Genomic DNA, 13,221 nt, shown 5'->3' on the forward strand with positions numbered 1-13,221 from the left:
ATTTCCTTCTTTTTTGTAGCAGATATATGTATGTGTAGAAATAGGTAAGATATATAAATAGATATATATAGATAAGGTATATAAATAGATATATAAATATATAGAGATATATAGATATAGATAAGATATATAAATAGATATATACATATATACGTATATATGGCTGATGTATGTATGTACATAATAGATAAGAAAGATGTGGTATATATTGTATGTATTATATACACACACACATACCACATCTTCCTTATCTATTTATATATTGATGGACCCTTAGGTTGCTTCCATATCTTAGCTATTAAAAATAATGCTGCAGTAAGTGTAAGAGTCCAAATATCTTTTCAAATTAGTGTTTTCATTTTGGGGGGTAAATAGCCAAAAGTGGAATTATTGAATTATATGGTAATCTATTTTTAATTTTTTGAGGAATGTCCATACTGTATTCCACAGTGGCTGCACCAATTTACATTCTCACCAACAATGCATGAATATTCCCCTTTCTCCATCCATGTAGAGACCTTTACCATGTTCTTTTGTCCCTGTATTTCCTGTTTGCTGTTGACTTATTTTTGAGAAAGAGAGAGACTGAGCGTGAGTGGGGGACAGGCAGAGAGAGAGAAAGACATAGAATCTGAAGCAGGCTCCAGGCTCTGAGCTGTCAGCACAGTGCCTGATTCGGGGCTCGAACCCATGAACTGTGAGACCATTCCCTGAGGTGAAGTCGGATGCTCAACTGACTGAGCCACCCAGATACCCCATGTCTCTATATTTCCTAAGAATGGGTAATTACACCCAGAGGCTTCATCGGATGCAAGTTTGTTATTTTGAGCATGACTTCCTTGCAAGGGGTTTTGTAGTTCTTCAAGAGACACCTGATATTTGGTTGTCTCTTTTGTTTTTTTATTTTTTTATTTTAACGTTTATTTATTTTTGGGACAGAGAGACACAGAGCATGAACGGGGGAGGAGCAGAGAGAGAGGGAGACACAGAATCGGAAACAGGCTCCAGGCTCTGAGCCATCAGCCCAGAGCCCGACGCGGGGCTCGAACTCACGGACCGCGAGATCGTGACCTGGCTGAAGTCGGACGCTTAACCGACTGCGCCACCCAGGCGCCCCAATGGTTGTCTCTTTTGGTTCATTAGCTAAGTAATGGGCATTTCCTGGGCACATTATTTCTTTAGGAGTTATAAAATGATGCTATCCTAATCGTTCCTTCTTATTTTATTTATTGGGTATGCATGTGTGATTTTTTTTTGTAAGTTCTGATGTCATATTGCAGATATTCTGACACATTATATTTTGTTTATATCCCTATGCTGATAAAGAAATATTTAATGAATCCTTGTAACTTCTGTGTGGTATTTTATTTTATACCTCTTTGAATATTCATTATTGGCTAGTTAGGTTGTTTTAAAGTTTTTACTGATACAAAAAAAAAAAAAAACTACAGGGAACTTCCTTGTAATAATCTTCTAGTGCACAGGAACCAGAGTTTCTCAGAGCTTGAATGTTCCGATCATATGTTCGGTTCATTTTCAGTTTTACTGGGTGATGCCAAATTTTTCTGCACTTTTCCCAAATCCTTGTCAGTACGAAATGTTGTCAGACTGTTTTTGCCTTCTGTCTTCTTGTTATTTTAAACTTTACTTTCACAATAACCAATACATTTTATTTTTTTAGTGACCGTTCAGATTTTCTCTTCTACAAATTGCCTTTTAATATGCCTTGAACATTTTGGCTTTGGTATGTTATCTTTTAGAAATCATAGTGATTTTTACAGCTCTTCAATGTAGCCAGAGTAAATAATCTTTGATGATTTGGATGTTGCAGACATTTTCTTCCATCCACGCCTGTGTGTGTATGTGTAAAGACATTGGTATTTTTCTTTTGCTGGTGAAAGAAAATCTAGCACTGTGTTTATCAACTGGGAAAATGGTGGTGCCAGACTACCTGAATTCGGATCACCAGTCTAGACCTGCCCACCCGTGAGAGCTTAACTTCATGTCTCTGTACCTAAACATTCTCATATGTAAAATGGGAGCAAATAAAGTATCTACTGCTGTGCCTTCTGCTCAGTTTTGCTGTGAACTTAAAACTGCTATAGAAAAAATTAAATTTATTAGAAGGAAAAAACCAAAGTGTCTCCCTTACAGGGATACTGTAAAGACTTAATGAGACATAGAGTCTTTATTGACAATGCCTCACACGTCTAAGTGCTCATTTAAAATTAGCTATTGTTATTTTTTTCAATTACACGGTTGATTGTAGTTAAACTTATGTGTTTTTTTTCTGGATGGTTTTGGATCACATGGACCCTTTAAGGTATCTTTCTACTCTTTTTTTTTTTTTTTTTTTTTTTTCTGGAAAGGAATGATGATATTCACTATTATTGCTATAAAATAGTAATAGAAGAAGCAGTTACCTTTATTGAATGCCCAGGCACAGTGCTGGGCTCAGTATACACTTTATATATAGTTCATTATTCGTAATAACCCAATGTGATTATCACTCCATTTTAGAGGTAAAGACATAGAAGCTTAGAAAGATTAAAAAAGAACAACTAGCAAATAAGAGCAGCAACATTTCAGACTACATCTTAACCATTTGTTACTTCCTATTTGGGGGTTCAAAGAGGAGGGATTAGACTCACCGTCACATGTTACAGCTGTAAGAACCTAGAACAGGGATGTGGAGAATTGGTTTGTTGTGCATTTTCTACTACTGGTACTCACATCTCTGGGCTTTAGTGGCCTTGTCAATAGAATGAGAAGGCAAAATACGATCACTCAGATTGTTCCCAGCTCTAAAATGCTGTGGTTCTTAACAAAGTGACACCAATACAGATGATCTGTGCCGTGCTATTTAAGTTGTGACAAACTAAATATCCAGCAACAGGCTAATTGTGGTACAATCACGTAATGAAATAGTATGCCACCATTTAATTGGTAAATATGGAAACTGATGCTAAATGAAAGTATTCTTAAGATATATTGTTAAATGAAAGAAAAAAAAGAAAATATTCTATGTTATGTTTATACCTGTATAAAAATATGCGTAAAGATGTACAACTGTTGTGTAATAAAGAATTTGGCCCTCCTTGTCCTCAGTTTTTAGATTTTAGGTGGAACTCTAGAATCTTGGTATTTCCTGAGTGGTAAGTGGCTTTGTGAATCATGCACACCCTGGATCACACTTGGGTTTACACTAATGCGATGACTCGGGCTGGAGGGAGGCCAGTCACCAGAAAGGCCAACCAGAAAGAGGATTGGGCTTATCATTCTGGATTTCCAGGAAGGGAAGTGGGGCTAGGGATTGAGTTCATTGACTTTGCCAATGATTCAGTCAGTCAGCCCTGTGTATGTGATGAAACCTCAATAGATATTAACTCTAGACGCCAAGGTTTGGGCATACTTCTTAGCTGTGAGGGTTTGGGGAAGGGTGATGCATTCCAATTTCTTGGGGAAGTGACCTGGAAGCTCCATGTTCAAGATTCTACCAGACATCACCCTTTGGGACTCTCCATTTGGTTGGTCCTGATGAGGGAGCATAGGGCAAGCTGAGGGCAAGTACAGGCTAATAGCACCTCTCCACCCCCGGCCAGGTGGGATATGTGTGATATTTTTTGGACACTCCTGGCTACCCAAGAACAAAGGAAAGGGGTTTAAGTGCTTACCATGGTGATGGGGAAACTAAGGCAAATGAAAAATTAAATTCCCTTACTGCCTATAGCCCATTGAAACAGGCAGAGTGACCTCCCTCTAGGAGCTCCTCTGCCTTGATGATGATGACACTTTGCTAGGGGCAAAAGGGAATCTCGGCTTAACATTATCCTGACCCCCAGGATCCTGTAAGTCCACCTGAACATATGAAAATTCCTTTGGAAGCTTCCTTTATCTCAAATCCCCCAAGATATATGCTGGCAATCATACTCCAAGCTTATGGCCCCCTGATATACATCTGAAGGGTCTCATGACTGAGGTTTTACCAAATGGTAATAAGTGGCATTTTTCTAATGACACCAAGCCCCTCAAGGTCCTGGAAACCTTGCTTCCAAAATACCTTAGAGACTTAGCCCTATCCCTAAACCCCTCCCAACCTGAGGGTGTATAATCAGATACTGGTCCCAACCCCAGTGCTGCTCTTTCTGCCCTTGGGTCTTGTCCCCATGCTTTAATAAAATCACCTTTTTGCACCAAAGACTTCTTCAAGAATTCTTTCTTGGCTGTCAGCTCTAGACCATACCATCATTACCCCAAACCCCCCATCAGCCCTGATTTGTATCTTTTATAATAAAACTCTAACCATAAGTATAGTATTTTCTTGAGTCCTGCTAATCATTCTAGCAAGTTATCAGACCCCCTAATTTGTAGCCTGTTTGTCAGAAGTGCAGGTGGCCTGGGGACTTCCAAACTTATGGCTCCATTCTGAGAACCTTCTAGATTGCTGAAAATGTCCTATATGTTTATTGGGATGGTGATTAACATGTCAGTATGCACAGGTTAAAAAACAACATTTTAACGATAGATAAACTTTTAGTGATAGATACACTTAATATATATACATTTTTAAATGTATATACATCCATTTAAAAAGTTAAAGCAGGGAGGTGGGCACCTGGGTGGCTCAGTCACTTAAGCATCTGACTTCGGTTCTGGTCTTGATCTCCTGGTTCATGAGTTTGAGCCCTTGTGTGGGGCTCTGTGCTCACAGCTCAGAGTCTGGAGCCTGCTTTGGATTCTATGTCTCCCTCTCTCTTGCCCCTCCTCCGCTCACACTGTTTCTCTCTCAAAAATAAATAAACATTAAAAAAAAAGTTAAAGCAGTGCCTGGGTGGCTCAGTTGGCTGAGCTTCCTACTTTGGCTAAGGTCATTATCTCCCAGTTCATGAGTTGGAGCCCCACATGGGACTTGCAGCTGTCAGTCTGTCCAGCACAGAGGCTGCTTCGGATCCTCTGTCCCCTTCTCTCTCTGCCCCTACCCTGCACTCTCTCTCTCTCTTTCAAAAAAAAAAAAAAATCAAAACATTTTAAAAAGTGAAAGCAAAACGTCAACATTGCAAATTTTACAAATGAACAAGTTTGTTGCAGGATTAGGATAATTAGGATTTTTTATTAGTGCTTTCTGATATGTGAATGGAAGTGATATAAGCTCAAATTTTGTTAAATTCATAGTTGACGTAACAAATCCACTAGGACCTCAGCCCAGTGTCACCTGATACTACAGAGTCACAAACATCCAGGACAAAGGACATCACAAAGCTTGATGTCAGTTCCTGCGAGAGACAGCAGGGCAGAGTGAGATGTTGTATGTCTTAGCTGGCTATGCCTCTTAGTAGTTGTGTGATATTAGGCACGGGGCAATGCGAGCTTATAGTAAGTTGTTAGGATAAAAATGGTGCTAATAAACATAAAAATACACAGTAAATGCCTGTGAGTGTCACCTTTAGAGTTATTGTTACCCAGTCATTGTTACATAGAAATATCAGGTGGAAGAGACAACCTTTATATTTCTGAACTTTTAAACTTTCTGGCATTTGCGTTTTTGTTCTTTGATTTTAAAACCGAAAGCTACAATAATAATAGGAAAAGAAAGAGAGGAAGTCTTTAAAGCAGAGAATATAAACTCAGGGCTAACCCCCATCCTCAGAAAATACAACAGGCATTTTAGAGAAGGGAATCTTGAGCAGTGGCTGTCCCTTCTATGCTCATTTACGAATCGATTTAGCAGAATGCCCAGAGGGGAGGGGAGGGAAAAGTAAGACCTGAGATAGAAATGCAAAGATCCTTAAGCCTAAAATGAAGAAAAACATATTCATTTGGCTTTAAGTAAGGCCCTAGCAGAGTTTGAAATTGAATTTTAGGCTAGAGTTTGGGTACACATATGAATAGGTACTGTATCATTCTTCACTTTTGCTTGTTTGGGGGGTTGGATACTGTGTTTGGAAAATTTTAGCCATCAAAATATCCCACTTTAGACATTAGATAAATATGTATGAAAATATCATGTAGAGTTTACCATTTAATTTAGTTTTTAATTCAGTGCTGCATGAGTTAAGTGAAATGTATTGAAGCTTTTACGGATCTGATTTCTTGTTACATTTTTGGTTTACTTTTTGCTTTATGTTTTCATTTGTATTTTTATGGTGATTTTATTCCCAGGTCATTATTTTCTTAACCGTATGCACTAAACAAGGACGTTAAATTTAAAAACAAAGAAAACAAAAGTTTTGGTTACATTATTTTAGAAATTACTTATTTAAAACAGATTTTTTATTGTAGGTCATCTCGGAGAATTTAATATTTTATTGGGCACTGTGAATGTCTAGGCTGTAGCACTGAGGTTTCCTGCAGTTTATTTGACCCAACAACCCCTTTTTCTTGTCTATACACATTGGTGTCTCTTGAGACTGATTTTGTAGAAAAACTCCTCATGATAAAATGCATGCACACAATAAAGTGTCATTGTTTTGACGGATCACAACCTATGGTGGGGAGGGGGAACCAACACATAAGGCTTCCTGTTAAACAAAATGTTTGATTGTAATGATGAATAATGGTATATTTAGACAAAATGATTGAAGTGGCTTGTTGATAATAGATGCGACTTTTACTTACATAACATGTGGTATCATTTATTAATTTTTAAAAAAAAATTTAATGTTTATTTTGAGAGAGAGAGAGAGAGAGAGAGACAGCATGAGCAGGGGAGGGGCAGAAAGAGAGGGAGACACAGAATCTGAAACAGGCTCCAGGCTCTGAGCTGTCAGCACAGAACCGGAAGCGGGGCTCAAACCCATGAACCATGAGATCATGACCTGAGCTGAAGTCAGACGCCCAACCGGCTGAGCCACACAGGTGCCCCATGGTATCATTTAATTAACTAACAATAGAACCGATTATTATTTATTATTTAGATTTTACCCTTTCATGATTCCTTGTTACAGACGGTTTTACTTAAAGATGTATATATTAGAGAGGTGAATAGGATTCATGCTCATTAATAAAGGCATTAAACTCACCGTTTTGTTGTACTGGATTTCTAAAATGATAAAGATAATTACTTTTGTTGATATAACTGTAGTTTGTGAAATCCACCATTGAAATATAATGCAGTGAGATGGAGTTTTTTTTTTTTTAAATATACTGGGAAATAAAATTGTCTCTGAAGAAGAAGATTCTACTTTGCATTTTGAAATTTGATTTTACAGTCACAGTGATCAGAACATCATTCAGTTCAAACAAAAGAATTAAATCTAGAGAATCTGCCACATTCACATTAAATGTCTAGTTCCAAAACACCTCCTACACAAATTTGGATGGAATGTGGTCACTGCTTCCCCAGTGTTACTTGAAAGACCAAAATAATATGCTGTTCACCATTATATGATAAAAATTCAGCACTATTCATTTTCAGAGAGCATCTTTAATATAAATGTGTAATTTATTTATTTTTTTAAATATTTATTTATTTTTGACAGAGAGAGAGAGAGAGAGAGAGAGAGAGAGTGCGCGCGCGCGCATGAGCAGGGGAGGGGCAGAGAGAGAGAGGGAGACACAGAATCTGAAGTGGGCAGGCTCCGAGCTGTCAGCACAGAGCCCTAGGAGGGGCTGGAACTCACGGAGTATGAGATCGTGACCTGAGCCGAAGCCGGACGCTCAACTGACTGAGCCACCCAGGCGCCCCATATTTTTTTATATTATAGTATCCTTCTAAGGGGACTTCAGTACTCCTAAATGGATTCTAGGCATAATTCACCTTATCCCCAGATGGGAATGGGCCCCATTTATGCACCAAACAGATGCAGTAGCATATGATAAAACAGCTACCTCTAAGTCAGCGACCTCTTTCCGCTTTTAATTTTTCCTGAGGTGTTGGGCTGAAAGGGGAATTATCCCCAAGTGTTCTCTGTGATTGCTGTCAGAGAAGCGTTGCGATGGCATGTTTAAACAAGTATAAAAGTGATCCTGGGACACAGAATGATGGCTGTTGAAGCAGCCAGATTCACACATTTGTGTGGCTTCTGGCTTGTCAAACTCTGTGCATTTTCCCTTTAGGCTCTGAGGAAAGGAGGATGAAATGGGGTTGAGGAAGGTTTGGAAGATTAGCTGGGGTAGGGGACCTGAAGAACAAAATATATGTGTGTGTATATATGTACATATATGTGTGTGTTTATGTGTGTGTGTGTATAGAGAGGGAGAGAAAAAAGAACTTATACCATGTTTGTAGGTCTAAGCTAAGAAAGAGAGAATAGCTTTTTTTTTTTCTTAAGTTTATTTATTTTGAGAGAGAGAGCACAAGTGGGAGGACGGGTAGAGAGAATGAGAGACAGAATCCCAAGCAGGCTCCAGGCCATCAATGCACAGCCTGATGAGGGGCTCGAGCTCATGAACCCATGAGATCATGACCTGAGCTGACACCATGAGTCAGACACTTAACCAACCGTGTCACCTTGGTGCCCCAAAAGAGACTGTAGTTTTAAATTGATTTTTAATGTGTAGATTAAGACACGGAACTGAATGTAGGAATGTACTTTAGACTGTGTGTTAAGACTCGAAAAGATAATAAGAATTAACTGGAAACAATTCCCATGTTCATCAGCTGACGGATGGATAAAGACATTGTGGCTCGTCCGTGTAAAAGGAATACTGCTCAGCAATAAAAGGAATAAGCTACTGATGCGTGCCACAACATGGATGAATCTTAAAAACATCATACTGAATGAAAGCTGTCGGGCAGGGTGCCTGGGTGGCTCAGTTGGCTCAGTGCCCAAGTCTTGAGTTAGGCTCAGGTCATGATCTCATGGTCGTAAGATCAAGCCTCATGCCCGGCTCCGTGCTGGATGTGGAACCTACTTAAGATTCATGCGTGCTGTCTCTCAAAAAAAAAAAAAAATGCCTTCAAGCACAAAAAAACCACATGCTGTATGTTTCCCTTTGGATGAACTTGAAGAAACAGCAAAAAGAACAGATAACAGACCAGTGATTTCAGAGGTGGGGAGTAGGAGTCATTATTGACCACACAGAGGCAGGAGGAAACTTTTCCAGGTAATAGAAATGTTCTATGTGATAATACTAGTTTTACGTATTTGCCAAACCCCATCAAATTCTACACTTAACGTTGCTAAAGTTTATTATATGTAAATTATACCTAAAATAAAACTGGTTAAAAAGAAAGTATGATATGAAAAAAAAGTATAATAGAATGCACTAATAAGGAGAGAGGGGATCCTAGAATTTAAACAATTTCTGTAAATGACCAGAAAAATCATGGGGTAGCTGAGTTTCCTCCAGAATATGGGAAAGGATGAACATCAGATAAAAAAAAGGAAAGTGATGATGGAAGATAAAAATTATGACATTTTTTAAATAAAGTATATATTTTTTAATGTTTATTGATTTAAAAGAGAGAGAGAGAGAGAGAGAGAGTGTGTGTGTGTGTGTGTGTGAGAGAGAGAGAGAGAGAGAGAGAGAGAGAGAGAGAGAGAGAGAGTGTGAGATCAGGAAAGGGGCAGAGAGAGAGGGAGAGAGAGAATCCCAAGCAGGCACTGCACTGAGCACATGACCATGAGATCACAACCTGAGCCAATATGAAGAGTTGGACGCTTAACCAAATGAACCACCCCGGTGACCCCAAAATGGTCAAGATAAACCTTTTATCAAGATAAACCTTAAGTTATTCTTAATCGTTGTAACTGTTTAATATATAAACCGCCTAGCCTATTACTTAGCTCATAGAAGGCACTTAATAAATGCTGAGTGCTATTATTTTTTCTGTACATTAAGAATGCCTAGATAGCCTAGTGGGAATTGTGACTATATAGACAGAAGCTTCCTCCTACTTACCTGTGAAGACAGCCTATGAGTGAGCTGGTTTTGATAATCTGAAATACACAAAAGGACGTGGAATTTGTCAGTGACTTGTTTAGGGCAGTCAACAAACTACAACGTATCACAGAAGCTGAATATTAGAGCATCATTTCACAGACACATTCTTAGCTTTGTGGTATATGTCAAATCATTTCTAAGCCATCTTAATCCATTGTGAGACGATCGTAAGAACTTTGTATCTGATGAGAGTTAAGAGTTCTAAAGTTTGCAGGCATTCAACAGAAGTAATGGCTGATGTGTAAACGTTTATTTCGAAATGTTTCTTGGTCATGTGAGAAATTAGTAGTGTGCCAACAATGACCATAGGAGTGTGAGACTCAAGTTAACTTTGATCTTCACACGTGTTGTGATAGAGAAAATATAATAGCCAACATTTATTGACTTCGTAATGTGCTTAGCACTGATTGTGCTAAATAAATTTCACATGTTATTACTGTTAAAACTCATCACCACCTTAGGGAGACACAGATAAGCAAAGAGGTTGCACAAGTATTAAGCAGATCAAAATTTTTATCTGACTCCAACAGTTGAGAACCACTGATGTAGACTGTAGGACAAAGCTGATGAGTTTTATCAGAGCTGGATTGCTGATACTGTGTGTTTGGTTGCACTTGACCTATCCTGAGAATATGGGATGGAGAAAGATAATTAATCTGGTCTAGACTGTCTGAACCTCAAATAATAAGTTCATAGAATAGCAATCTATACTAAATGGTCAATAAATGATTGTTGAGTGAATTGATAGCTCTATACATTTGAATTATTAGAAAGTAGGATTTATATACTACATTCTTAACATAGAAAAGGTACCGAACAAAGCATAAGGTTAATGTTGGATTATGGTGCATAATTTATTTTCAGAACTGTTCATCTGACCACGTCTATTCACAAGTCCATTTTGGGGCAATGGCATAGACACACTACTGTGTAAGATTGCTGGCATTTGCAATAACTTGAGTTTTGATAAACCTTTAATTATATTTTAGGTTTATCAAACTGAGACAATTGTTGATCGTAAATGAGAAAAACAGTTAGTATGCAAACTCTAATGGGTACATTTATCATTTTCTTATCATACTGAGCTTCGAGCTTATTGTCTATTTTCCAAGAAAGTAGAAATGCTGTTTCTTAGAATAAAAATGTTTTTTATAATGTGAGCAGTAGATTCAAGCTGTACAGATTGGCTCTTTAATGAAATAGGCAACATTCCAATGGAACTGACAAGCTTTATTTCTATTTGTTGTATTTTCTTTCTCATTACAGATGGACCCGATTCAGAAAGCTGTAATAAATCATACATTCGGGGTTCCTCTTCCTCATCGAAGAAAGCAAATCATATCATGCAACATTTGCCAGTTGAGATTTAATTCTGATGTAAGTTTACCATTTAGTATTCACTGAAAAAATGTATTATGCTGTTCTAATCTTGCAGAAGAGATTCCTTAAACATTTTTCTTCAGTAACTGAGCATGTCAAAATTCAAAGATAATATTTTTAACTCCGTACATCCTTTAATTTCGGAGTTTATTGTATTATTTTTGGTTGCTTACTATGGGAACATCACACGTATACAATATTTTGTACTTGCACTTTAATGGTATTTTATACTCTCTTGGGAATGCTAACTTTAGGTAATACACTTCCCTTTGGGGAATAGTCAAATTTAGGACCAACGAGACTTTTAATAAACTATTCCTCTGAAGTAAGATAGGTCCCAAATAGTATCTCAAGGCCAACATTTTGCTTTGTAAATTTTTTTACCTGCCTTGGTGGTTCCCAATTCCAGATCAGCTCTTGTGTCCTTGATGATATTTGTGATAGAGCTCTTAAGTTATAACTCCAGAAGTATTAGCATTTTAATAGGGAGTCTAAAAGACCTCAAAGCACTCAAGCCCCTGATGAATAAAACTTACGTGGAAAACATGATAGAAAGGAGACATTTGTAGACCTGACCAGTGCTTTGCAAATTTTTCACAGAGAATTATTCGTACTTTCCATACCTTTTCTAAGGGTCAGAAAATCTCTGGATTCATCACAGTGAAGCTAATTTTGGCCTGTGGCCAATGTGAAAAATACTGCCTGCCTGCTTTGGTGTGGAGTTGGTGCTGAAAGATACAGAAAAGAGAAGGAATGTTGGTTTAGAAGGACTAGGAATAGAATACTTTTTGATACCATAGGCAAACAGAGGATGGTAAAGTAACTCCTCTAAGCTGGCATTATCTTGCCCTAAATTGATGTGCGGTGTGGAGATGACCAAATGGATCTGGATTCTGGAGAATGTTAGGCTTTCGAAAATTTCATCTTTCTAGGCAAGTGCGTCCTGTAGAAGCTCTGATGGTGAGAAGAGCATACAAAGTAATCAGGCACAGAAAATAGACATGACAGTAATAAAGCATCTTTTTTCTTCTGTGAGGATGTTTCATTTTGTTTAAGGATTGCTACTATCTTATGAACTCATAGTAAAATCATCAGGTAGTTTTATAATATTTCTTCTGTTGGCTTAGAAAAGAGTAGATTGCCAGCATAGCACCTGAATGGTATTTGTAGATATAAAAAAAGGGTATACTAGACATATGGCATTTTATTTAAAGAGCAGTTTAGGGGTTTTTGTTTTGTTTTGTTGTTTGTTTTAAAATACTGAGTGCTTTGATTGGATTTGAATTTTAAGACATTTGCCATAGTTTAATTTAATAACAGAAAATCTTTTCAACTGATAAATATTATATAATAATCTCCTCTAACTGTTGTAAAAAAAGGAAGAAAGAAAGAGTCCTCTTGACTTGTAAATTAGAGTTCTGAACTCAAAAGTTGCAATTTTGATCATTTCTAAACATTTAACAAGAAATCATATAGTTCTGTAATTGCTATTTTAAGTGGCTCTTTCTCGATTTCTTTCCTTCTTAAATTGTATCGATATTTCACTTTGGAACTGATCAGATAATGATATAAAAGTCTCCCAGGAGCCATATTGTCAGCTTCTTACATCTAATGGGGGCTATTTCAATATCTCCTCCTGCCAACAATTTCACTGTCAATATTTTCCTCTGTGTTAAGTAAACTTCCTGTAAACTGGGAATCAGAAAGACACTTCAAGCTCGTTGAACCCAATCTCCTACTAAATTTAAGAAAACCATCTGCCACATCCAGGCTCGGTCTTTAGTTGGTTCTCTCCAGCTATGGGTCACTCACAACTTAAAGACAAATGTTCCTTTTTTTGTTGTTTTTGTTTTTGTTTTTGTTTCTGTTTTGAATGTTCCTAACTCTGTAGATGGCTATCAAAGTCATATTTGGAGTCTTTAGAATTACTACTGGGTATGCATTAACATTAACATA

At 37.6% G+C, this 13,221-nt stretch overlaps 1 protein-coding gene across 4 annotated transcripts in view; it reads left to right on the forward strand.

Moving 5' to 3' along the window:
* ZNF385D (zinc finger protein 385D) overlaps nucleotides 1-13,221 on the forward strand; it is a 901,583-nt gene that overhangs the window by 763,946 nt on the left and 124,416 nt on the right. For all 4 annotated transcript variants that reach the window (XM_040480081.1, XM_040480082.1, XM_040480084.1 and 1 more), the window contains one exon: nucleotides 11,152-11,262. In XM_040480081.1, coding sequence (XP_040336015.1) covers nucleotides 11,152-11,262 — 111 coding nt within the window. The remainder of the gene's footprint in view (nucleotides 1-11,151; nucleotides 11,263-13,221) is intronic.

Source organism: Herpailurus yagouaroundi, unplaced genomic scaffold (genome assembly GCF_014898765.1).
Source record: "Herpailurus yagouaroundi ecotype Mexico unplaced genomic scaffold, PumYag 159, whole genome shotgun sequence".
Classification (NCBI taxonomy): Eukaryota; Metazoa; Chordata; class Mammalia; order Carnivora; family Felidae; genus Herpailurus; species Herpailurus yagouaroundi.